General features: G+C 34.2%; 1 protein-coding gene across 8 annotated transcripts in view; it reads right to left on the bottom strand.

Annotated features, from left to right (window-relative positions):
• The window catches only part of LOC122010015 (protein CHROMATIN REMODELING 20-like), an 82409-nt gene that overhangs the window by 34680 nt on the left and 19732 nt on the right, over positions 1 to 27997 (bottom strand). For all 8 annotated transcript variants that reach the window (XR_006119768.1, XM_042566361.1, XM_042566358.1 and 5 more), the window contains 12 exons: positions 18460 to 18531; positions 17724 to 18254; positions 15127 to 15401; positions 14651 to 14741; positions 14383 to 14580; positions 12572 to 12691; positions 10348 to 10514; positions 5172 to 5313; positions 2634 to 2783; positions 2493 to 2548; positions 2097 to 2403; positions 1848 to 1983 (listed from right to left, as the gene is read on the bottom strand). Coding sequence is in view for 7 of the 8 variants with exons in the window: in XM_042566361.1 (XP_042422295.1) it covers positions 1848 to 1983; positions 2097 to 2403; positions 2493 to 2548; positions 2634 to 2783; positions 5172 to 5313; positions 10348 to 10514; positions 12572 to 12691; positions 14383 to 14580; positions 14651 to 14741; positions 15127 to 15401; positions 17724 to 18254; positions 18460 to 18531 (2245 nt within the window). In the remaining variant the exon portion in view is untranslated. The remainder of the gene's footprint in view (positions 1 to 1847; positions 1984 to 2096; positions 2404 to 2492; positions 2549 to 2633; positions 2784 to 5171; positions 5314 to 10347; positions 10515 to 12571; positions 12692 to 14382; positions 14581 to 14650; positions 14742 to 15126; positions 15402 to 17723; positions 18255 to 18459; positions 18532 to 27997) is intronic.

Raw genomic sequence — 27997 nt, 5'->3', positions numbered from 1 at the left:
TAAACGAGATGCATTATTAGTATTTTTTTCATATTTCCTTGATTCCCCACCCCCGCCCAAATTTTGTGAACATTTTTTAGCAATTCCAATCTTATTAATCCTATGACTTGTATGATACTCAAATTTTTGGGATGACCGACACTAATACTAACATTGACAACCATGCTCATATACTTTGCAATAACAATCTTATTACATCTGAGCACTCACTCCCATAACACTCACTAGTTACTTTTATCCATCCCATTCTCTTCCCATCCCTTCTTTCAATGGATCTTTCCTTGTGCTCAGTTTAGCTTTCTATTTCCATCTTTGTTGCATGTCCTCATCATTGATTTTAGGCCACTTCTGGCAGGAGTTCAGAATTCAGCGTAATCAAGTCACTCCTAAGTATGAAGATTAAATTATCAGTTCACAAGATTGTAATGCTTTGAAACTTATTTAGAAGCTTAGATCTGAGCCATCAGAAACGTACAGTGTCATCTCTTCGTGAGATTTTAAATCCCAACAAATCGGATGGGCCATCATACATTAAAAGATACTATTTTTTTCGCCTATCAAATTCCATGGAATAAAAAAGAAAATTCTCATGCTAAATGAGGCCTTAGGGTAACAAACCAATACCAAGAACTTACTAATTGATCCCTTTTGGGTTCTAAAATTGCACATACTACCTCTAAACATGTCCTGTTAGCAAAGATGTTTTTTTCCTCTAGTAATCACTTTTTGGTTGAACTAGGCTGTCTTCACATTGGCCTTTTTCCCGTTTTTATTTTTCCCATCTAATTGGAGTATTTTAGTTTAATCAGGTCTAATTGACATGAGCACAGCCCAATTAGAACTATGATGACACTCCTATGATGCCTTGACAGTGGAACACCATGAATGTACACAAACATGTTTTGGCAGTCTATTTGTAACCAGTGACGGATTGGCAAGTGAGGAAGAGATTCAAGTAAATCTATAGAACAATTGAGACCAAAATAGGCTTACTAGGGAAAAATTGAGTTAATTCTGTTGAGTTCATAGAAAAGTATTAGTTTACTAACAAGTAGCACAGCTACCAATCATGAGAATACTATGTGCAACAATGAAACTTATAAAGGGATACTATGTGGAAGATTGTAACTTAAGAGGGGAATTTTAAGCCTTAGCCAGATAATTCATCATAATTTACACTTATTTTTCCATTGGTTATGCATGCCATAAGGTTAAACTTACGAATAAGCTCCATAATTTTATGTAAACATTTATCATAGAAATTTTCTTTTTACGATTGTTTTTAACTAAAAACTCAGCATATATGTGGTGATCAAGCAGCATATTGTCCATGATAGATTCTTAACTTAATACGTTATGCTTGGTGCCTACCACTCTTAATGAGCATCACATAAAGCCTTATGCCAGGTTTCTACCACTCTTGAGAATCACAATTGAACAACACAGTCATGAACCAATGTATCATGCCAGGATAGAAACTAATGCAAATCTACAATATAAAATTTGTCTGTCACAAATAGTGTAAAACAATGGTAACTCGCGTTCAGCACTATTCTAACTCATTAACACAATTGTTCATTTTTTGTGAGTTTGTTTGCACCGTATCAACTCCTAAAACTTTAGAACAATAAAAGACTGCTTTTTTACAGCGCCTTTTAGTATCTGGTAATATGGAGGGGAAATGGTTCTTATCTATGATTTATTTACTCATTTTAACATTCCTAGGTCAGCCAAGTGATCACCTCTACAAGTAATATCTAATAATCAAGGATCATTGAATAAATAAAGCTGAATAACTGCCAAACTTATAGGCACAAAAACCAACTTGTACACGCAGGTCTAACTACCTCCATTCATGAAGACACTTTCCATATTATCATCACTGGAACTGTCTTCCACCAAGAAGTTCTCAACAGCATCTTCTTTCCTTGAGAAATTCTTATGTTCTTTAGCCATTTGCAACAGACCAGGATGATTCCATATCTAAAAGATCAAAGAAATTGGTCTCATGATCAGCATGGGGGGAAATGATTTTGACTGGCATAAGCAAAGTTTGTATCATGTGGCAAGAACCATGGATAAGAATGTGATTGTACCTGTGCTAATGCCTGATAACCAGCAAAGAAACAGCGTTTCCTAATCATCTTTTCAGAAGAAATACTCTCTCTGGTGAAACCATGAACTTCTAAGAACTTTTTATATAGCTTTCTTTGCAAAGGAGAAAGTTTTACAGTTATAACAAAAACTGTTTTAGCAGGGAGATCCTTTTTCACTACATTCATATCCACTCGCTGGACAAAACCTTTCAGTTGTTCATACAGAATGTGTGATCTTTGATTCATAGTTCTGACATCATTCATAGTAGAATTTGTGTGCTGACCATTTTCTATGGGATTCTGGAACCTATATAGAAATTAAATTAGACATTTTTCCCTGCTAATGAATGTTCAATAACTACTAGAAAAAAAAAGAGAGATGACAAAAGTATGTACCGATTTCTGAATTCCTGACTACTGCCAAGGAACCCTTCCCTCACAAAATCAACCATCTGTTTAAAAATAACAAGTCATTACTGTAATGTGCAACGATTATCATCCTGCATGTTAAAAGAAAAAGAAACAAAAACGTCTTACACAATAATACTCCATCAGATTGTTTTGCAAGGGTGACCCTGTTAAGGCAATTCTTCTTTGTGTCTTTACACTTTTTAACGCTTGTGTTATGTCAGCCTTAGTATTTTTGATCATATGAGCCTCATCACAAACTAGAATGTCAGGCACAAGCTGAAAAAGGATTTATGATGTATTCTTTGATTATCAAAATCGTATTTTTTTTAATAGTAATTCCTATGATGAAAAGAATTGCAAATGCATCACATTATTTGATATTTCCACATGATGCATTATCTTCTTTGAAATGTGAAATGAATCAAGAGACAAAACTAAAGCAAGACATCATTGGATGAGCATAGGAATGGCCTCAAATCAGCACAAATAAATGGAATAATGCTTCAAATATGAAGTAAAAGAAGACAACCTAATGAATCAGTCTTGCATGATCTTTATGCTATTTTTATCCACCATGGTGACTAGGTAAATAAACTACTAATTTTACAACAACAAAATTTGTTTTGGTATTGGCACAGGTGTAGACATGAACAATGCAACTTCAGAAATTACACATGAGGAAACCAACATCCAAGAGTTCAATTTTAAAAGTTATTGTAGCAGATATTTTTAACAATGGCCTCCAAGACCAAAACAGCAGAAACCAACAGGTAACAAAATTTGAGAAAATAGGTGTAGATGGTACGGACATTTCAAAGACAAGCAATAGATTATATAGTTGCAAAAATAGGTTCAATTAATGTATAAGGTACAAGGACAAGGAGATCATAGAAAGTTCTACTTGGAGAGATATAAATGAATTACGAGATTTGGGTGTTAAATAGGATTAAGTTTTCGAGTTCAATGAAAGATTAAAATCCATAAGCAAGGAGGGTAGGTAGTTTGTTGTTGTTGATTTGACAACCTTAGACAACAAAATAGCAAATCAGGAAAAAACACATATTTGGATGCAGATTCAACCAATTTTAAATCCAATAATGAAGAAATTGTATATTATTTTTTTATCTCAACCTAAATATATCAATCCTAAGCTTTATTCTTATAATTGGCAGTTGAAAATTTGTAGTTTAGATCATGATTTCATATACTGGACGTACCATTTGATACAATGAAAACATCTATTGACTTGATCAGGGATCTGAGAGGTAACATGCCCTACTACAATTTGTTCCCCTCTTGTTGCTTTTATCTGGTTCAGCGTATTTCTATCCACAAATCATCTACCCTCTTCCATCCTCTCCAAATTCCTTCAGCTCCTACATCTTTTTATCAACTTCAACCCTATCCCTTGCTGATCTTGCATGTGTGATTGGAGCAATGAAAACAGTGGAAACATAACCACTATGGATATGCATATGCAATTGAATTTCCATCTTGTTGGCAGCTATGTGAAGCTCTGGAACAATCTATTGTGTTACTAGAAGTTTGTCAGAACCACAAGAAAAATAATCAACTGCTGGTCAGCTAACAAAGGACTGAAAGCCAAGCATCAACAGGTTTCAATAAACAAGCTGGTAGATGAGCTGAGCAATGAGAGAAGTATCCTTGTGGAACCTCCTCCTATTACAAGTAAAATGGAGGTCGCATCCAACATGAGAGTGGCAGTAATAATTGCAACAAAGCCTCCAAGGTGGTGTTGATGGGGTTTGAAGCTAATTGCTTCTCAGGATTACACAAAGGTTAGAAGAGGGCAATCGGCAACATTATTCAAGTCATCATTACCAAAGGCATTGATTCAAGAGAGCTATTGAACTGCACCAAATTTTCCATAGGTTATACAAAAATACAGAGGACCCACTGTATTAACCTCATTACGAAAGACTTTGACATGCTAACTTATAATTGAGAAGAGTGCTTGGAGAAGTTGATCATCCATATTCCATAGACTATGTTACTACACTTGCTGGCTTTCCAAATGGATGCTAAAAATCTAAAACAGATCTATTTGATTCTTTGTCCCTACAGCATGACAAGGACAGTGTTGTGTGCATTTGTGGCAAATGATACAATAATGGATGAGCTAGTGCTGTGGAAGAATTCAGTATAAAGGATGCTTGAGATCATCTTGAATTGTGATATGATTTCCAATTGATCTTCGACAATTTTGATGCTGTTGGTGCCAAACAATACATCCCTAAAGGAACAAGATTCTCATTTGCATATAATTATGCTTCATATTTTATATTTTCTAATATGAAAAATATGTTCTTAAAAAAAAAGAAAATATCACTTAGTTGCCGTTTATTTCTCGCTATTCACTGAGGCTTTCCAGAGCTGCATATGGACCACTAAACCATTTCAGATGCAAAGGAAAGTAGTTGGTAGGCAGAACAGACAAGCCAAAGCAATGATTACATAAAAAATTTGGAATTTTTAAAGTAAATAAAACTGCATCATATCCAGTAGTTTACAAACTACAGTTTCTAACTTGTAAAAATATTCATACCTCATACCCTTTGACAAGTATGTTATCTATACTCGAAAATAGACACTGAAACAAATAAGTATTAAGAGAATTCAAAGTACTGCAGTTTGATGACTTACACGCAAGGCATGTGAAATTTCACTGGCTGTATTCCTATCCTTCGCATGCCTTCCAAGAGACAAGTTCCGAAAAGCAGCATAGCCAACCAGAAATACTCCGCCTTTCATTCTCCATTTTAAAAGCAAATCTAATCTTCTCTCCCTGACAAGTGCAACTGGATCTTACTGATACGAGCAACAAAATCTCAAACAATATACAAGCTGCAACAGCATGTGCCTAATTTAAATGCTTTCTTGAAAGCAAATATGTTGTGATATAACTTTAAGAAATTTCAAAGAAAAAGGATTTCAAATTCCACCAGCATAAAAGTTCAGTCAGAAAATACAGAACCAAGCTGATAATCACCTGTGTAGATTAAGATAAAAAAAATTAAATATTTGATAAGTCATCAGGTTTATTACTATTAATTTATTTTCTGCTAGAATAGGTCATTAGATTTATTATAAATTTTCTGTTGATAAGGCATTCTAACATACCTGTATAAAGAGATATTATGTAACATTTGGATTCAAGAAAATCAATTATTTTCTCCACTTATAATTTAACATGGTGCCAGAGAAGAAAGCAGAAAGGTTCTCAATACAAACAATGCAAAAATATTGAAGGAATCCTCCACTTTCCTTCAGCGAAACTACAGCCAAGGATACCCTTGCATATGCCACTTTTCTTTCTTGAAGTGACATTTCTTCCCTCCCAAACACTACTGTAGGGTCTTGTTCTATGACCCAATCTGGTATTTTCCTTTTAACCTTCAATTCTTATTCTATTGACTCCTGGATTGTTAATTTTGGAGCCTTCGATCATATGACAGGAGACCCTAGTTTATTTTGCACTAATACTCCTTGTTCAAATCGTACTATTGTTAAAATTGCTAATGATTCCAATAACCTAGTTTATTTTGCACTTATCCTCCTTGCTCAAATTGCACTACTGTTAAAATTGTTAATGGTTCCATTACTCCAGTTGCTGGTATTGGTAGTATTCAACTATCTCAAGATATTATCCTAAATCCAGGTCTCATGTCCCTTCCTTAACATGAAACATAATTTCTGTTAGTAATTGCTAACATCCATTATCCTGTCCATTTCAAAACCTACTATCGGGGAAGTCGATCGACAATGCTAGGATTCACAATGGACTTTACTACCTTGACATTCCTACTTCAGAAGATCATCAAACTTGAGCATCTAATGTTGCATCTACACCTATTTCTAGCGCTAGGGAAATAATGGTATGACATCGTAGACTTGGTCATCCCAATTTCTCATATTTGAAACATTTGCTTCAGTCTCTATTCAATAATAAATATCCTACTTTCTTAGACTGAAATTTGTCATTTAGCTGAGCACACACTACTATTTCTCTCCAAAACCATATACACCATCCACCCCATTTTCCCAAATTCATAGTGATATTTGGGTCCCTTACCAATCACTTCCTCTTAGGGCAAAAAATGGCTTCTAACCTTTAGTGATGACCACACATGGGTTGGTTGGGTTTCCCTTCTTCATAACAAATTTGATACAAGTAAAATCTTCAAAGATTTTCACAAAATGATTCAAACTAAATTTCACACCCATATTCAAACTCTAATTGTCAATGGTAAAGAATACTTCAATACCATTTTAGGTGACTATCTATTGGAAAATGGGATTATCCACCAAAGTTCATGTGCTGATACCCCTCACCAAAAGAGTGTTAGAAATGAAGAATCGTCATTTTTTGGAAGTAGCTCATGCTCTAATGTACACCATGAATGCCCCTAAGTACCTATGGGGGTGTCATTCTCACTGCTGCTTATCTCAATAATCACTTACTAAATCGACCCCTCGAGTTTGTAACATCTTTATCCCTTCTTATCAAAAAAAAATATATCCACATGTGTCTACATCCAATAATATTCCTTCAAAAACCTTTGAATGTACAACCTTTATCCATGTTCATGACCACCATCAAAGTAAGCTTGGTCCTCGGGCCATCAAAACAGTTTTTGTTGGATTTTCTCTGACTAAAAGGGTCACCATTGTTATTGGCCTCAAACTAGAAAAATGTATGCTACTCACAATGTCACCTACGAAGATACTCCTTCCCAACTTTGCTTCAGGGGGGAATCCACATAAAGCTTATTGGGACATTCCACCTCTTCCCACGCTTACTTCAATCCAAGTAACCCACAAATACCTGGAACAAACCCTCCACAACATGTCACCACAACAAGAGTTACAAGTATACTCAAGACTAGAAAGAACATCAAACGACTAAAGACAATGTGAATCCTAACCACAGACAAGAGAATGAACCGACAATCGATCCTCAATCACGTACTACTCTTAATCTCAATATACCAATAGCAATTAGAAAGGGTGTGAGATCCTGTGCTCGATATCCCATTTCTAACTGTCTCCTATTCTAATTTATCTTCGTCATTTTGTCATTTTGTGCCTTTACTTCGAAATTATCTGGTGTAGTAATTTCCAGGTCTATTCTATAAACACTCCCTATTCCCGAATTTAAAAGAGGATATTCTTGAGGAAATGCATGACTTAAGGTTGAGTAATACCTGGAGTCTAGTGGAATTGCCAAAAGGAAAAAATATAGTAGGGTGCAAATGGATATTCAAGGTTAAGTACATATAAGGCAGATAATTCAATTGAAAGATAGCCTATGTTCTTTACTCAAACCTATGGCATTGATGACACTGAAACCTTTTCTGTTGTTGCTAAAATCAATATTGTTCGGATTCTTCTATCATTGTTAGCCAAGCCAACCTTGACTGGCCACTACAACAGTTTGATATAAAATATGCATTAACATTCCTGAATGACAAACTTGAAGAGCAAATCTATATAAGTCAACCTTCGGGATTTGAAAATAAATTGGGAAGTTAAACTGTCTACAAAGTTAACAGATCTCTTTATGGATTGAAAAGTCCCCACGTGCCTTGTTTGAAAAATTCTCTTAAGATAACAAATTTTTTGGGGTATGTTCAAGGGCAAACAAATTACACACTCCTTGTTAAACATTCTAAGAAAGGAAGTATAAGTTGATGATATCATAGTCATTGAGAATGACAACAAGGAAATGAAGGAGATTAAATTGATGATGGAAAAGAATTTGAAGTCAAAGACCTTGGAGCACTAAAGTACTTACTAAGAAATTGCTAGATGCAAAAAGGGCATCTCTGTCTCTCAAAGAAAATACACATTACATCATTTTTTGTAAAAACGGCATGTTGGGATGTAAGCCAAATAATACACTAATTGAACTAGAGAATAAAGAAAGATTTTTTTAGAGAGGACCTGTGGATAAAGAAAGATATCAGCATCTTGTTGGAAATCTTACTTATCTCTTGTATACTCCCCCATTGTTTTTGTAGTAAGTTTAGCAAGTCAATGTGTGCACTCACCATGCCACGATTATCTTAATGCAGTATATAGAATTCTAAGGTACTTGAAACAAATTCCAAAGAAAGGGTTTTTTTTTTAAAAAAAAAAAATTAATGATCGAAAAGTGGATGCACATTGATTTTGATCCATGACTTATTGAAAGTCAACATCGGGCTATTGTACAGAAGTAAGGGGAAATTCGGTAACCTAGTGCAGCAAAAAACAATTGATTGTTGAAAGGAGTGTAGAAGCCGAGTGCAGAGCTATGGCCCATGGATTGTGTGAATTCATCTAGATAAGAAAAGTAATGAAAGAATTGAAGATAGAGTTTGAAGGTCCTCCACAACTATTTTGTAACAATAAATTAACTATCAGTGTAGTTCAAAATCATGTTCACAATGATAGAGCCAAATATGTTGAAGTTGATCAACACTTCATTAAAGAAAAGCTAGAGGAAGGAAGCCTAAGTGTTGAATATGTTCCTGCTTCTCAACAATCAACTGATTTACTCACAAAAGGACTGTCAGAATAAACTCGTGAATTTCTTATTGGCAAGTTTGGACTCATCAATATCAAGAGTCAAGCTTAAGGGGAGTGTAGATTAAGATAAAAAAAAATCCTATACGATTTATTTAAATATTTGATAGGTTGTTAGGTTTATTACTATTGATCTTTTTTCCGTTAAAATAGGTCGTTAGATTTATTATTAATTTTTTGTTGACAAGGCATTCTAACATATACCTATATAAAGAGATAATATGAAACCACCGAATTCAAGAAAACAATTATTCTCTCCACTTATAATTTAAGAACTTGTCTATTTATCAGGAGGATCGAACGTGCACGTTTTGCGGACAAGTGCTAGAGACACGGAAGCATCTGTTCTTCCCATCCCCCGATTGCGAACCTATGGCGGAGGATTCGAGATTGGGTGCATATGAGTCCAGAGATGTCCACCTATCGTTGGATAATTCGTGTCCTTGGACAATATTATAGAGGAAGTAGGATGGTGACAAAGGCTCGTCATTTAACTTTATCATCTCTGATACATTAAGTGTGGAAGGCCCGGAATCGTAGTTTTTTTTTGTTTTGTTTTTGAAGATTAGTTAGATGTAGCAAAGATATTTAGAAGCATGCAGATACATGTATACATGTCTTTAGGTATCTATTGAGATTTGATACTATATCATACATGAATAGACCCTAAAACCTCATTTTGTACCTTTTGAATACATGATATACCACTTCTACTTATCCAAAAAAAAAATGATAAAACCACTTTATTTCAAAGAAGAATTCCAAATAAGAAACTAGACTAATCTGCCTCTTTAATAAACAGATTGACTATTGATTGTCTTCATAATATCTTCTACTTTTCCGTTCTCAACAACACCAGATTCAATTTGATTACTCATATTTCTCATATGAAAATTAGCTCGGAAGACTAAAAAAGGCCCTAGAAATAAGAATTGTCACAGTTGAAGTTTATATATATTCTATTTGCAAAGTTTATAGCTAAAACAGAAATTGACACTATTCCAATCAAAAATCACAAGATAAGCGTAAATGACCAAGAATAACACTTAAATGGTGTAAATCGTAGTCAAACATGTGCAAATGACAATAAAATTTCTATCTAAAAGGATCAAGTACATCCCAGAGCAAATTTTATGTAATTTAGAAGAAAACTAAGAGCATAAAACCATCAAGCATGTTTTTTGACAAAAGTGTAGCTCATAACATAAATAGCAAAGTTACTTAAAGGTATAGGATGGAATGAATTGCAAACCTGGCAACATCTTCCAACATGAACACACGAAGGGGCTTTAACTCTGTTGGTTGCCACTTTGCAAATTCTCGGCGCCAGTTATGAAGCACATTAACAGGCGTAACTACAAGTGCTGTTCTTAAACCTAAATCAGCTTTTCTCAAAGCAGTGTACAGGAATGCAATGACCTGGCAACCGAAATCACCAATCCAATTGAAATTAACATGACACAAGTGAGGAACCTCCAGAATGTGTGAGTGTGATCGAAACACATTTATGGAGGCAAAGCAGAATTCTTTCTTCTCATGAAATCTTTTTTGTAAAGTAAACAAGCAGTTATAGCAAGATAAGTCAAATGATCTGTTTGTTTTATACAAGTTATGAAAATGTGTGACTGGGTACTTTAGTTATTAGCATTTATCCAACCAGTCATATCACTAAATTCCTTCGCATATTCACTTTAGAGAGTATTTACATTGAGAATTTCTTTTAATGAAAATAAAAATTTTCATATTAGATGAGAATCACTAACTAGATACAACTAACTAGTAGTAAGAGCCTTGGTCATGTTGAAGGAAATCCTGGGATCAAATCTCACCTCCATCACTCAGATGGAGTTTATGCATTCCTTTCTCCTCCCAAAAGGAAAAATATAAGAAGTTAGATTGCTGAAAACACACAGGCAGGCATTTAAAGGATCAACCAAATCACTTAGTATTACAACTAGAGAATATTTTGGTGGCCTTTACCATAAAAACTTCGACTCTAATCAATTCAACTTGTCTAGATACAAAATCAATTGGTTGCATTTGAACATGTTTATACCATCTCAGCCTATTTTCTCTACTTTTATTGTCTACTGGAGTTTCATTTAATTGCTCATGAACGATAGTCTTCTCTAGTACCCCAATGCATCCATCTTCATATCTCATCTCCTATGCACTACTTCTTTGGACGTGTCATTTTCTAATTGTCCAACACTCTGATTCATAAATTATAGCCTGTGTTGTCATATCATACCCATTAAAAAAACATACACACACAACTATCACACGAATACAAAAGAAGTTCATTTCAATCATCTAAATATCTTTGTCACTAAATTCTTCTTGTTGAATAAAAAATGGGAAAGATGTCTTATTTATAGGAATGTTATGCACAACCATCTAATGATAATGTTTGATATAACTTATTCTATCAAGTATAATTTCATTATTACTAATACCAATGCTTAACAATGATCAATCAATTTTATGAAGTCACTAAATGCAAGTTAACAAATTAGAGAATTTAGTTGGATCATCAGAACTAAAGCACTAAAGAATTTCCGGTATTATGTACAATAACCTGAAAGTAAACCACCAGTGGCATGAGTTAAAATATTACTTTTAATATCATTTAGCCATTAAGGAATACAGGTAAAACATTAACAAACTATCCTAGAAATGACAAATTCACAACACCCTTGATGTCAAAATTCAACACCTAAATTGGATTGACTTCAAACAATAGAAATAATCAGTAACTGAAATATCGTTATAGGATATTTAACCACAGGGAGTATACAACAATTGAAACCTCAGAATATAAATGCTATAACAAATGAGAGCACAATTGCATGGACTCCATACTATCAACCACTAGGCAGAAACATAGTTTGAAGCATTTATGCATGTAAATCTAGGAACTGTCTAAGCTACAGATACTGCACGTGAAAATAAAGAACCAAGTTTATTGCACTTTTAAACTGATTGCATTGGAAATCTCAATTGTTGTTTCTTTTATCCTAGGTATTCATTAATTAAAATTTTGACAACAACATGAAAGATTAGCATGATCACACTATTAGGTAGTTTCTGACACTTGGACCAAACATTTCAAGCTCAAAAGACATGCTCCAAAGAACTGTTACCTTGGTTAGCAGAAAGCTTCACATTAAAGCATCGGGAAACTGATCATGAGTTCTTAAAAAAAAGATCAAACAGATAATAAAAAAAAATAATATGAACAAGTTTTCACGTGAATGGCAATGCAATCCAGCAACAGAACCAGAGCTCATGACTCTCCTTGCTGAATTTCCAACATAATCAATGATGAAAATTTTTAGCAACAGAGAGAAAACAAACACACTTTCAAAGTACAAATTTTAATATTGATTGGTTTCCAGAGAAACATAAAGAATTTTAATGATTAAATAAAACCAAAACCAAGGAAATTTTGAGCAATGAAAGTCAAAAGACCACACCTGGAAAGTTTTCCCCAGGCCCATTGTGTGGGCTAAAATACATCCTAGTCCTTTATCCCCAGATTTGACCTTTCTGACAGATTGTATAATGTTTTCCCACATAAATCGTATTCCTGAAATCTGCATTCATCATCAAGATAAAACCTAAATAAGGAAAGTACATAAGCATATACATACTGAAACAAGATGTATAATCAATAATGTCCAGTTCAGACATCATTAGGATGGTTTAGATTGGACTCGGTCATTCTAATTGGATTACCAGTCAAACTTAGGTAGAAATATTGGATGACTAAAGCAAATGAAAGCAAATAAAGAACCTGGACACAAAACAAACAAAAGTCGAAAAACTGGGAAAATATATCAAATCACTAAAATCAGAATAAGAAAAAAAAACCAAAGAAATAAATAAGGAAATGATGCACAAAAATCCTAGACCAGAACATGCAGTGAATACACCATATCCTCTACAAGGTTGGAAACTGAAGAAGAAATTGTTCACTCTTATTAAATTATCTTATAATATTTCTACCAACACAATAGCATATACAATCACCACCATCAATTTGTATTTATCCCAACTATTTAGTTTTGGCTACATCAATCTTCTCCCTCTATTGAGGATGAAGCAAAGCTAAAGCAGTCTACTGGGGATGGACATCAAATTCAGTGCATGTACCAGATTTTATATTTGTTCAAACTCAAAGCACATGGACCTGAGTGATTAAGTAATGGTCCACGACTAGCGACCAATGGCTACCAATGTAACTTGGTATAGTAAAATCATAGTCAGCCATATTAGTTCTAACTCCTAACTATTTAGCTTGGCCATGGAATCTTATCCCTCTAGTTAACTTTATGTAGAGTTATATCATTAGCAATATTCAAAAATCTTGAAAAACTTCCAATGGTAGAACTAGAGTTTTATTTTAACCGTCTCTACCCCTTACACCTTCAATTCTAATTGAATTAACTTGTCTAACTACAGAATCTACTTTTAGTCATCCTTGAATCATCCAATCGTCTTATTATATTTTTCTCATGTTATCAGAGTGCCTAATTGCTCTTGAATAGTGTTTTTTTTTAAACATGCAGGCATTCATGAGCAAGATCTAGTATGAAGCTACTAACAAGCATAGATACCTCAATAAAGCACTAAGTAAAAATTAACTGTATGATTTTTGCTTCCTGTGGTTACTTTGAATTCAGCGTTGTAGGATACATATTTACAACTCCTAAGATTTAGAATATTGTACCACTACTTTTGACAAGACTACATATATTGGTCTATAGCACAAGATACAAGTATCTAAAACCAAAATCCCTTATCACAAGAAACTTGAATATAGTGTGAAGCCTTCTACTTTGAAGAAAAAAAGATTGAGAGTAACTTTGGATTCAATATAATAAGACCAATGAAACCAACTAAAATAAGTTACAACAACAATAACAAGTCTAATTGATGTGTTAGTCCCAACAATTTAAGGTTAGCTACAAGGATCTTATTCTCCACTTCTTGACACCATCACCTCTTGTCGGTTCAACTTGTTTAAATATTGGCTTTATCATCCTTAAACATGTCATACCATCTTAATGTATCTTCTTCCATCTAATTTTCTACTAAAGCTAGACTTAATTACTGCTTCAAAAAAATATTATTTTAGTTTATTTCTCGAATAACTGCACATCCATCATCAATGACATAAAAAAGTGGAAGCAAGGACTAGAAAAAAAGATATAAAACAACTAGTCAAGTTGACAATCATATTAGAATAGTAAAAGATCGATAAACAAAGAAACTGAGAGGATACCTGATGGGGCTTCAACTTTGCACAAATGCTTTGTGGAATTCTCACAGGCTCCTCATCAGTTTCTCTAGCAACATTAATAATGAAACCCTCAGTTGCATCAGTCATAATGCCTTCTGTTGCACTTTCATTACTACTTCTAATAGTACTTAATTTACTGAAAGATGATGCCTGCATTGATTTCAAATGATCTTGCCTAGCCTGCAGAAATAAATAATAATTTAGCATATTTATGACTTCTCAAAAAAAACATATTTAGATAATCAGAGACCTTCTCCATTGCAATTTTTCTCTTCGTTTCTTCTCCAAGTTCTGCATCATCCATAATTCTCCTAATCCTCCTTTTTCTTCTTTTCTTGTGACTGGAAAAAGAACAGATTACAAACGAAAGATTCAATTTATAACAAGAAAAAAGAAGTAGATTTACAGAATAATTAAATGGATGAAGACAATTATTACCAAGAATGCTTATCTGTCAAGCACACTCAGCCAAAGTCCGGCCAAAATAGGGAATAGCTAGAAGAAATTTGGTTGGCTTAGTTGGTATATTCTTTAATTTCCTCAATGTTTATGCAATCATGAATTTCTATGATGTATGAATTGAATTTGCAGGCTCATCATACAATTAATCATTGTTATACACCAAAACAATTTGATTGTAGATGCTTTAAGGAATACAACTGATGCAAATACTAAGTCGCATATCATCAAGCCAGAAATCAGAAATAAAAAGATGGTAATACTTACCCTAGTCTGACATCCATTTCACCATCTGGAAGCTCAAACTCACTTTCAGAGCTAGAAACTGAGAATCCTTTTACAGCTTTCTTAAATTCCAAGATAAACGGTTCCAACAGCATCGGTAAACAGCAACAGCAATCCCAACCATTTGCTTTAACTTCCAATAATCGTGTTTCACCAAAATTCCTTGATATACACATAGCACAAAACAGCATCTTACAAGAATTACACCCTATGAGATCATCAGGCTTACCACACCATCTACAGAAATCATCAGGGTCCTGCAACCAAAAATGCATCAATCTTGGAATAACTAAAGCATTTGAGATTTATAGAATAGAAACAGCAGGAAATGATCTTTCTCTGATTTGAAGGTGTTTTTAACATGCAATAAGTGCAATAATATCATGAAGATATTACACAAGTAGCTTTATAATAATATGAATCCTCCACAAGGTTTAAGCTAAACTGCAATGTTAAGTTTTATTTTTCTTTATTAACCAAACACCTTTAGAACAAACTAAATCAAATCGGAGTACCTTTGTTCGGTTAAATTTGGTCAAGTATTGGTTAAATCAATTAGCTACCACCTACTATTAGAGTTTTGATAATCGACTTTATCATCTTTCCATTAAACTATAATAGTAAAATTATAAACTTCAATAGAAAATTCTGACAAGTATGAGGAAAAAAGCAATGTATGAGGGCCCTATAAGGCCTATTTATGTGAAGAGAAAATTGTAAGGCAGAACAAGAAAAGGGATGGATCACTAAAAACTGTTGCTTACTTGGGAAGAAAATTAAGTAAACAGATGCATAGAGATAAAATTAGATCTTTTCTTTCACAAAAGTGGAAACATTAAAATCTTCTTAGTTTTTTCCTCCTTTTCTCACCTACCAACTTTTTTTTTTCTTCATCCTTAATTTTCTCCTCTCCCTTTTCTTCTTCTGAGGCTGAGGTTCGCATGCATTTGCAATTCAAAGACACATTTAGAGTACACCTTGTGCAAAAGTACATTGTGTAAAAAATAGCTTCCTGGTTAGCAAATTAAATCTCAAAATTGCTCTGGAAAGCAATTTTACTATACATTGTGTTCAGTAAAAGTAAACCAAAAAAGCACTTACTCTTGGAGAGAAACAAAGATACGACAACAACAAAAAACAAGTTTTTATCCCACCAAGTGGGGTTGTCTTTGTCCCAATAAAGATAATAGAATAAATAATTAGAATAAAAAACATATTTAGTACAATTTAAATTATAACATCTTGTTTGTTTAGTTATTATTAATATGGAATATTTATGCTTCATTACTATTTAAATATAAATACCTTTGATTTTAATTTTTGAAAAAAAAGATAGTAAATTAACAATAGAATATAAATCAATATTTATATTATTTTAGTATTTAATATTAATTTTGTAATATTAAATACTAATAAAATATTATTTATTTAAGTTTTAGATTATTTTCTATCTAAAACTGCCTTTTCCAAAGTAGCTTTAGAAAGCCTTCTCCGGCCTGCAATAGAAAAGTAGCTTCAGAATGCAGGGCATTGAGTAAAAAGAGCTTGAACCATAAATTAACTCTCCCAATGTGTTTTGCCTCTCAAGAAAACTTAGGAAAGCACTACCAAACGTAATTGGTGGGAGAAGAGAGATATAGAGGAAAAGGAAAATATATAAAAGATTTATTTACATCTTTCTATCTTCTTAAGAAAATTTTGTATTCCACCACCCCCTCAAAATGCAACGCTTTGAGTAAAAGAACTTGAATCATAAATTTATAAACACCTTAATTAACTCTCCCAATGTGCTTTGGCCATCAAAAATACTTTCGAGAGCACAACCAAACCCAAATGCCCCCCCCCCTCCCCCAATCACCCACACACTATCTTTCACTATAATCTCTCCCATGTTTTTTTTATGTTCATCAATGAACATAGCTAGTTGTTTTGGCTACCTCCTGGGAAGTTTTCCAGGGTGCGTGCGAGTGAGGACAAAGTACGCTGAAAGGACTTCCGGTGGTCTGTGGAGCTAGTCGTCAACCCGATAGGCAATTCTGGTGGCGTTCCCGGTTCAGTCCGGGTGGGGGTCGCCCGGGCCGGGGCGTTACAGATGGTATCAGAGCGACCTTGCGACCGTGAATGCGCCTGTGGCAGGAGCACCCAGGGCACCACCTAGCGAGGGAGATTCTAGGATTTGTCTGTGGTGTGATTCGTGGTTACACAACAAGGACGTTGTGTCTTTAAGTGGGGGTGATTGTAATACCCCGATTCTGAGATTCTGATTAATTATGGCTTAAAAGGTTAGATGGTACTATCCATATCACCAAGGTGCACCTTCCTTTTCGGAAGCCCAAACTTAAGAGCTCCAAAGTTAAGTGTGCTTGTCTTGGAGAAATCTGTGGATGGGTAACCTCCTGTAAAGTTTTCCAGAGTGCGTGCGAGTGAGGACAAAGCACGCTGAAAGGACTTCCGGTGGTCTGTGGATATCACCGGTAGCACATACAACCTTCATCAATTGTAAATATCAAAATAAATAAACAAAAAAAACTAGAAAGATTGCATGGGACCATTATTCAACAATGAATCATAAACAGTACCTTTGTTTTCATTTTATCTTCTACCAGAAGCTTACAATTCCCACAAATAATTACTTCAATCAATGGATGTCCTTGCACTTCAGAGGCTTTAAGTACTTCAGAACAAGCTGTACAATGGAATGTCAGGGGAACATTTGAACCACTACAATAATTAGCTGAAGTTGGTGAACAAAGAACATCAACATCTATCACATCAACTTCTCTAACTCTTTCAGATGGACTCAGATGCATCGGCAAATCTTGCACCGCAACCTTGTCTTTGACGACATTTATTACTTCGTCGTCACTCTCTATGACAACTGCCCTACACCTTTTACTGTCATGTCCATCTGCATCCACACTTTCGAGTAACCTCTTCTTGATTATACCATGCAGAATCAGCTTTTCATCCATAGAATTTTCAAGCTTCAAATCTTGAGCAGTATTTGTGGTATGGCCAGCAAATGGACAGGGGGAAATTTGATCAATGAAATCTGACTGAAACTCACCTGTGTTTGCAGTGCCATCCAATATGTCATTCTGAATGTGTTCCTGCAGAATTTATTGAACATGTGAAATATGGTCGTGGCCAAACAAAGTAATGGGGTTCATAGGAAAATCTTTTCAGACCTAGCAGAAGAAATCTAGCGATACCACCAATTGAATGTGTATATAATAAGTTAACAGGTTATGGGGAAAACACTTAAACTACAAAAGATTAGACCCATCTGGAAAAGGACACAGACTGATATTTTACTTTTCTTTTTCTTTTTTGTTTCAGACGAAGTTGAAGTTTCTTTGATACTTTCATGTCATCTTCTTCTCTAACCTGCAAAAGTTGAGGATAACTGTTTCATTTCATGAAGAATAAACAAGAATAAGAGCAATGAAAAATCTCAAAATGTATCATACAGTAATTACATGCCAATTATGCCATACAATGTAACGAGAACTACTGCAAAGCTGAAGTTAATCCACTTTCTTACTATATCATGAAATCTGTAATCAAAGAACAAGTAAAACAAGCCCTCCTATGGCTGGCTTCCTGCTCAGTCTGGTAGTCCTATAAGTGCAATACTTGTGTCTCAGGAAAGGATGGGCACATACATGACAACTCAACGAGGGAAATCATACTAGAAGAAAATTGTGAGCATGAGTTCCCTTAGATCCAGTTAACCATATAGTGCTACGCCATCAAGATTAGTGATCCAGTAGAAAAAAGTTTGGAAGGTAAGCATTTTAATGTTCCATCTTCCATAGGGGCAGGATCACCCTTCAATTTCTGTTTTTCTTCCATCATTGGCCTGGGAATTTGGGTGTTGTAAAAAAATAACAAAAACAAAGTGCACAACTATTTAGGGCAACAAACAATAGTTATACAGAAAGAAAACATCATTATCTTTACTATCAAACCATGTTTATCCCTCTGTCCATCGAACTCTTTGCAAGGAAGAGTATATCACTATTAATATTCATGTAGTCTCCCTCTATCACTGGCACCTTTCACTCTATTTGTTTCAACCATTTTAACTATAGAATATATGAGTTAGATTTGAATATGTCTGTATCATCTTCAGTCATTATATCATCTACTGAAATTGCACCTAATTACTCTCACAAATTAACTTTTTTATTTTGTCCTTTTTAGTAAAGCCACATGTCCATCTTAGCTTTCCCATCTATGTTACCATAATTTTTTGCACATATTGCTTCTCTACAACTCAACATGATCCATAAGGTATGGTAAGTCATACCACAGTTAATCAAATTTTCTTGTTACCCTAAAGGGTATACGACAACCAAAAAAAACCTCTACAAATTAGGCTCTATTCAATCAACCATTCTTTCTCTAATTAACGAAATCTTTATCAATATCTACTTTCCGCTATATAATAGATCCATCATATATGAAATTTTATTTCTTGTTGATGTTTCCAAAAAAACAAGAATAAAAGAAATAAAAAGTCGAAGAAAATGAAGACAGAAAACTTTTTCCATAGAAAAAGGTGTTAGTTTTTCTGGATATTTCAAACTCCAAATTATGTATTTACAAGCTCATCAGCTAGGGCAAAATGGTATTGACTATAATCATAGTTATTAAAAGTGCTTGCCTCGCTGCGCCTAGGCGCAAGGCGCAGCGAGGCAAGCCTCTTGCGCCTCATCGTCTTAAGCGTGTGCCTTGTGAGAGGCACTGATAACTAGCATTTGGACCTATTATTTTAGTATATTTATCAGTGTTTTTATCCTCTCATGTATCCAAATCTGTGCTTTTAGTATGTTTTATTAGATTGGATCTTTGTTAGTCTTCATCTCAATTCCTGTACATTTTATGGGTATTTTGAATATTATTTGATTATAATGTGTTTTGCAGGAATTGAGGGAGACAACAATTCAGAGGAGGAACACCGGGTTGATCCAATCACGATTTGGTTCAATTTCTACATGTTTGAGGGAGATTAAATGAAGGAAGAAGCCCAATCCAGAGCCCAATTTCAAAAGCCCAAGAAATCACCTTAAACCTTCTCTTTGGTCCAGTTCAATAGATTCAGATCAGTTCGGTTCAGGCCGGTTCAGCAAATCCGGTTCAGTCCATGGCTTTAAAAGGGAATAGCACCGGTTCATCATAGTGGTTTGGGTTTTCTTCTCTGTTTTCTCTCGCGTTTTCTTCTCCCGATGCCCGCAGCCCCCTTTCCCTCTTCGCGCGATCTTCTCCAATCCGGCGGCAACGACAGCAACTCCGGCGGCCTTTGTGAGCGGCGACGACTTCATCTTGGTGTCCTCTTCCGGTGGTTGGGTTCGGCTCCAGCGCGACGAGCTCCCTTCTTTCCTATTCCAACTCAGTGACGGCGGTTGAACTCAAAGCTAGGATTTTCACCAGAGAGGTTTTGCTCAGGTGATTTCCTCTCCATCCTTTCCTCAGTGGAGATTTCCTATGGACGGCATTCCGAAAACAGAGATCTCAACAAAGGAGGAAGTCAACTGTGCACCATCTTCTCCGGCGGAAGCTTTTCTTCTTCCATCACTAGTTCTGCTGTGTACTTCCCACGGACAGCGTTCCGAATGTGGGCATAATTCCAGCAACCTCAGTGGTGTATCCCTCTCCGGCAAAAGCAAGCTCAAATTTAGTGTGTATTAATTCCAGCAAGATCAGTGGTCGTGTGTGTTGCTGTCCACCGGCTTTGGCATTCCAGATCTAGGTCTCCGTGTGACGGCGGGAGTAGTCGATTGGTGTTTGATCGCGGGAGAGTGGTTTGGATAGCTTAGTTTACCTTTGTGTTTGATTGTTCATGTTTAGTTGTTGGCTTATTTGCATGTTTGATCTTATTTTTTCGTTATGATGCCAGTTTAATTGTTTAGCTTCGTACTTTATTTAGTTTCAATTATATATGATTGTTGATCTTGTATCATAACGTGACAATGTGATACAGGTTTAGTTTTTATGCATAATTAGGCTTTGGTTAATTGTTGTTATGGTTGTTTAGTTTAATTGCTTTTGTTTAATTGTTGATTCCTTTATGCATGTTTGAATTCTTTGTTATGTTTCATGTTATGCTCATTGATAGATGTTCTTGTATCGTAGCGTGACAATGCGGTGCAGGGAAATCTTCAATGGTTAGATAGGATATTTGGTTAATTTCTTTACGTATGTTTCTTTTGCAGAAAGGATCCTTATAGCGTAGAGTGACATTGCACTGTGAGTTCATTTTTGTTGATTAGTTAGGATTTTATTTATTGTATTAGGTTTAGAAAACCTCAAAACAAACCCCTAGTTCAATTTTGTCTAAAAACAAATGTCCTATCACGAGTTTCACGAGAGAAGCAATCCGGTTCTCTACTATACTACCTTAGCGTAGGTTAAGGAGTTCGGATGAGTAAAAATGAATTAATTTGATGTGAGCGAGTGACAATCGCTTGTAATACTATACCAGGCACCTGGCGCGCTTAAGGCGCTTGGTCTTACGAAACCGATGAAGATTCAACTATGCAAATCTAAAGCATCTGGTGATGATGATAATGATATAATTGAGAAAGACGATGAAGATTTTGATGATTTAGATATTTGAAGTTTTTTTTAATTTGAATTATGTATATAACATATTTATTTATTAGTGAATTTTATATTTACATTATTGTTTAATATTTTATCCACTATAATTTTGTTAATGAAATATTTTAGTAGAAATTGTCTATATATGTTTGAATTGTAAAAAATTATATCTCGAGCGCCTTACTTTGGTAATACGTGCGCCTCACCTTGTTCATTGTGCCTCAAGTCCTAGAGCATTTATGCGCTTTTAGGCGTCTCACACCTTAAATAACTATGACTATAATACACTAAGGAAAGGTTTATCTTTAATGTAATATATCAGTTTATCTAGTGCTAATAAAAGAGATAGGGACTTCAAGTTAAGCCTTGATGTAAACTTCAAATTTAATCTATTTAAGCTTTTTCTGTGTCAATAAAAATCAGGTACAAATCATCCTTTTCTCTGTGCTTTTCCATTAGTTGTCTTATTAAATAAATAGAACTTGTAGTGTATATCCTAAATGCATGACCAAATTGATTCGAAAAAATGTTTGTCGGATCTCTTATCCTCAATCTGTATAACACTTTACCAGAGTTCCAGGTCGAATTTATCAAGCTAATCCCTCTATAATTAGACTCTAACATTGAGATAGAAAAAGCTTTTTCCTCCATTACTAGGACATACTTTAATTCTCAAAAGTTTATGGAATAACTTATTAAACAACTATACCTTGATCTCCTAAACCCTTCTAAAGCTCAACAAGAATTGTACATGAATAAGCATTAACAATAAAAGATCCAAAGCACAGGCCTTTTGCAAGATGGTGAGACTGCACCATAGCAATCCAGATGACCGGGGTTCAAATCATGAAAAACTATTTGATTAAGAGGGTGAGTTGCTTTTGATGAATTAGGCAACCAAAGATTGAATAATGATTGGTGTAAAATATTTCATTAATTCTTTCCCCCAAAAAAAGTGAATGGTAAAGAATTATAAAAAAAATATGGTTAGTTGAAGCCTGGACTAAAATATGGTCAAAATTGGAAAAATACTTTAAAACAATGCCTCTAGTAGCACCATCTTCTGACATCACTGAATTCTCTCTTAGCATCCTAAACGCCATCAAATCCTTTCTTGCAACCTCTTTGGCTCTCTTTGGTAATTTTATGTCCAAACACCTTTTTAAAAGCATAATGATAGGGGAGACATCAAGATAAGTACGAAGAAACAATACCGAAGAAACAGAAGGAAAATGGAATGAGAAAAAGACCTCAAGCAAGACACAAAGTTCAATGTGAGAAGCCAAGAGAGAAACACACGCAAACAAAAAATACCAAGGGTCAATTTCCAATGGGAAGCAAATATCTACAAAAAAAACAGTAGGAAAAACATCTAGAGGAATCAAATAGGGATAGATTTCTCTGTTTAGGATTCCTTGGAAGAAAAGAACGAGGAAGAAATGTTTTAAACTATAAAGGACATCTCGATACACGAAGCTCCTGCCAATATGGGATCCCATGAAAGGGTCATACCACATTGGATCTATTGTACGCAGTCTTACCGTACATTGCAAGAAATTGTTTCCGCAACTCGAACTCATGATCATAAGGTCACACGGCAACAATTTTATAATTATGCCAAGACTCCCCTTCAATAGTTTAAATCTATATGAATGGTTATTTAAAAAAATATATAAAAAGAATTATGAATATAATAATTTTGAATAATAAATTTGATTTTGACTAGAAATTACCAACAGTATTGCTTCTGCACAAATCTTATAAAAGCAATATGCAAATAAGTTAGGGAAATGTTTTCTCAGCCTCTGCCTTTCCTCCCACTATCTCTGCCAAAAGAAATGGAGAAAAAGAGCCCCTATAGAAACTTCTCCCCGGCATCTTTTCTCCCACAGTTCATATGTGATCTTAGTAGGAAACTGGACCTAAAGAAAGAATAAGCTTTTGTCTCACATAAGCATGTCAAGTTCTTCTATGAATGTTATAATTTTTTTACTAGTATTCATACAAGTAAAGACAGTTACATAACCTGCACCATGCATACCAACACGTGAAACAAATCCTCACACAGCAGCCCAACTGGTCCAGCAACAGATGTCAAAAAATTGAATGTTTCAACTCCAAAAACAATGAGATAGAAATACAAAATTGAGTAAAATATGAATGAAGCAAAGACAATGACGCCCTTTCCTTTATTAGCTTGTTATCAAGCACTTGAGTATGAAGAGTGAAACCCAACAGATTGTGCCTTTCAAAATTAACTTGCATTTCAACTCTAGATTCATAGTTACTAAAGGTTGAGCCTAAGTGCAAGGCACAGCCAAGTGAGCCACTTGTGCCCCTCAAGCATGTGCCTTATGAGAGCCAACTCTAGATTCAAAAATTTAGATGTTTGAATTTTTTTTAATGTGAATTATGTGCATAATGTATTTATTTGTTACTAAATTTTATATTTACATTATTATTTAATATTTTATGGACTATAATTTTGTTAGCAAAATATTTTAAGAGAAATTCCCTATATATGTTTGAATTGTAAAAATTTATATCCAGAATGTCATACTTTGGTAAGGTGTGCGCCCTACCTTGCGCCATGCATCTCAGGTCCAACACCTATGCGCTTTTGGGTGCCTCGCAATTTAAATAACCATGTCCAGATTGCAATGCTAAAAATGGCATGCTTTTATTTTCGAGGTCATTAGAGCCATCTAGGGTCTACCCCAATATTTCATCCCTTCAATACTCACATATTAGCATTTTGTTTTGGTTTCCATGTGAATCCAATTATTTGCCTTCAATTTCATTCCTCTTCTTCTTCATGGATATTTAGGGATCCCCATACTCGATGAAATAATTACTTATGGGTTTTAGAGAAAGAAGATTTAGAACATAGATAATCTACCAGTCCACTTCTAAAGCAATTGGAGGATGATACTGCCTTGGATAAATTGGTTTATGTATGTTGAATTATGGGTGATTTTGTTACACTTCCATTTCAAATATCTAATGATTTTACATCACCAAACAAACAAACTGTTGGATATTGGAAAGGTGATGACTCTTCAATACTCGTGTAAGTTTTTAGCATGCTTTTAAATCTCATATTGTGTCATGCAACATGATCGAAACATATCATCCCCCCCAAAAAAACCAAAACTAGATACTTGGCATAAGTAATTTATCTCGTGTTGTTGTGTCAATAATTTAAACAAGATAAAAAAAATATTTAAATATAGATGAGGATATAGTAGGGAATCAAGCTCAATGACATATAAGGATCTATATAAGAGATAAAGGCTTGGCCATGGTTATGGTTGTTGTTGCTTGTTGTTATGTCGGTCATAAAGGACAGCTCAGTGCATGAAGCTCCCGTCATGCGGGGTCCCGAGGAAGGATCCATTTTACGCAGCCTTACCCTGCCTTTTGCAAGAGGTTGTTTTTAGGATTCAAACCCGTGACCTTTTGGTCACAAAGCAACAACTTTACCGTTGCGTCAAGGCTCCCCTTCAATGGTCATGTTAGTGATTATTGTATCATAAACATTCAACTCCCTTTGATATGTTACAATCTACGTCAATATGAATTGAAATGATGTTTGTTTTTTTTAAGCATTTATTCATCCAATACAATGTTAAAATTGCACTATTCTATTTGGGAGTTAGAAATATAGATGTGTCCTTTTCTTATTCTTCTTTTCTCCTTCCTCCTTCTACATCTAATTCCATACCAGCATCATGTGTCTAAACAATATAGTTGTAGTCAAAGACCGAAATTCCAATATGGATTTTGAACCTTTGTTTTAAGTGCATATTAATAAATAAATATATATATATATATATATATATATATATATATATATGACTCCTAGAATTAAGTGGTGAAAGTTAAAGGATTGGAAGCAAAATATATTTAAGAAGAAGGTAGAAGTCAAGTATTAAGTGAAATATATGGTGACTCTAATACGACATGAGATAAGATAGTATCAAAGTTGAAAATAGTAGTTAAGAGTGTACTCAATGAGTCAAAGGGATATGCACCACTAAGTAAGGAATCTTGGGATGGAATGAGAAAGTACAAAAGAAAGTGAAGGGAAAACGAACAACTTATAAGGAATTATATATTTGTAAGAATGAAGAAAACTTAAAAAAATATACAATAGCCAAGAAAGAGGCTAAGAAAGTAATGAATGAAGCAATGAATGAAACTTTTGAACGATTATATCAAAATTTAGATACAAAAGAAAGGAAAAGAGACACTTATAGAATAGCTAAAGTGAGAAAAAGGAACACAAGATATCTTATCCAAATAAAATATATTAAAGATGAATGTAATAGAGTACTAGTAAACGATGGAGAAATAAAAGAGTGGTGAAAGAGGTATTTTTATCAACTTTTTAATGAAGGTTTAGGTAACCAACTTAACTTAGGTAATTTAAATAGGTCAAATAAATATAGAAATTTAAATTTTTATCCTAGAATTCAAACTTCAGAAGTAAAACAAGTTTTAAATGGGATGCACAATGGAAAAGTGACCAGATGATATTCAGATACAGGTATGGAAGTGCCTATGAAAATAAAGTATTGAATGACTTATAAAATTATTTAACATGATATTGAAAAGGAAAAAAAATATTTGATCAATGAAGGGTAAGTACTCTAATTCCCTTATATAAGAATAAGGGAGATGTACAAAATTATGCAAACTATAGGAGTATTAAACTAATAAGTCATACCATAAAACTTTAGAAAAAATTAACAGAAAAAAAATTAAGGAGACCACGATGTCCGAAAATGAATTTGAGTTCATGCCTAGACAATAGAAGTTATACATCTTCACAATTAATTGAAAAATATCGAAGCAAAAACAAGATTTACACATTGTATTCATTAACTTAGAAAAAACATATGATAGAATCTCAAGAGAAATTATATAGAGAATTCTAGAAAAGAGATATGTTAGTGTAACATATATTGAACTAATTAAAAATATGTACGAGGATGTAACGACCAAAGTAAATGCTTCAGGCGGAGTAACTGAAGCATTTCCATTAAAGATAGGGTTACATAAGGATCAGCTCCCTATCTTTTTACACTAATTATGAACGAACTCACCACACACATTCAAGACACATTACTGTAGTGTATGTTGTTTGCAGATAATATTATTTTGGTAGATAAAACACGTGAAGGAGTAAATGCTAAATTAGAATATTAGCGGGAAACACTAGAAGGGAAAGGTTTTAGGCTTAGTAGAATAAAGACAGAATATATGAAATTTAAGTTTAGCAATATTAAACGTAATGAGATAATTGTTAAGATATGAGATGACAAAATGCCTAAAACTGAGAGCTTTAAATATTTAAGATCATTTTTGCAAAACGATGGAGAGATTGAGAGAGATGTCTTACAAGAATACAAGCATGAAAAAAATAAAGGAGAGCGTCGGGTGTTTTACATGACCATAAAGTACCTCTAAAACTTAAAGGAAAGTTCTACAAAACCATAGTTAGATTGTAATGTTATATGGAGCTGAATGTCGAGTCATGACTCGAGCACATGAGCAGATGATGAGAGTTGCAGAAATGAGGATATTAAGGTGGATGTGTGGACATACGAGGATGAACAGAATAAGAAATGAGAGCATTAGAGAAAAAGTCAGAGTTACATCTATTAAGGGAAAACTCCAAAAGGCACATTTAAGATGATACGGGCATGTACTTAGGCGATCAATAAATGCTCGAGTTAGGCGATGTGAAATTATGACAAACACACATATCAAACGAAGAAGAGGAAGGTCAAAAAAGACTTAGTTAGCAACAATAAAATAAGATAAAATTTATTTAAGTATAATAGATGATAACATAGTAGGAGATAGAGCTCAATGGCGTAAAAGGATCCATATAGCCGATCTCACATAGTGGGATAAGGCTTGGTTATTGTTGTTATTTTAAGTGCATATCAGGTGTTGAACCAGTTATTTAGAAAAGTTAAACTTTACATGCACATGTTATTAAGCAACAAAAAAACTAGACAAACTGATATTATATGAGAAATACAATATATAGGAAAAATAGAAGTAAAGAATCATGGCAGGCAACTAGATGAGCAATAATAATTTGACATAATATAGAATGTAATTTTTTTAAAAAAAAAAAGTAACAGACAACCCAAAAAGACTACCATGATACTTAAAGCTCAATGACTGAAATTAAAGCATACTACAAAAAAAAATGTGGTAACTTATAACTCTG

Source organism: Zingiber officinale, chromosome 8A, assembly GCF_018446385.1.
Source record: "Zingiber officinale cultivar Zhangliang chromosome 8A, Zo_v1.1, whole genome shotgun sequence".
NCBI classification, from domain to species: domain Eukaryota; kingdom Viridiplantae; phylum Streptophyta; class Magnoliopsida; order Zingiberales; family Zingiberaceae; genus Zingiber; species Zingiber officinale.
This window is presented reverse-complemented; position numbering and strand designations above follow the sequence as displayed.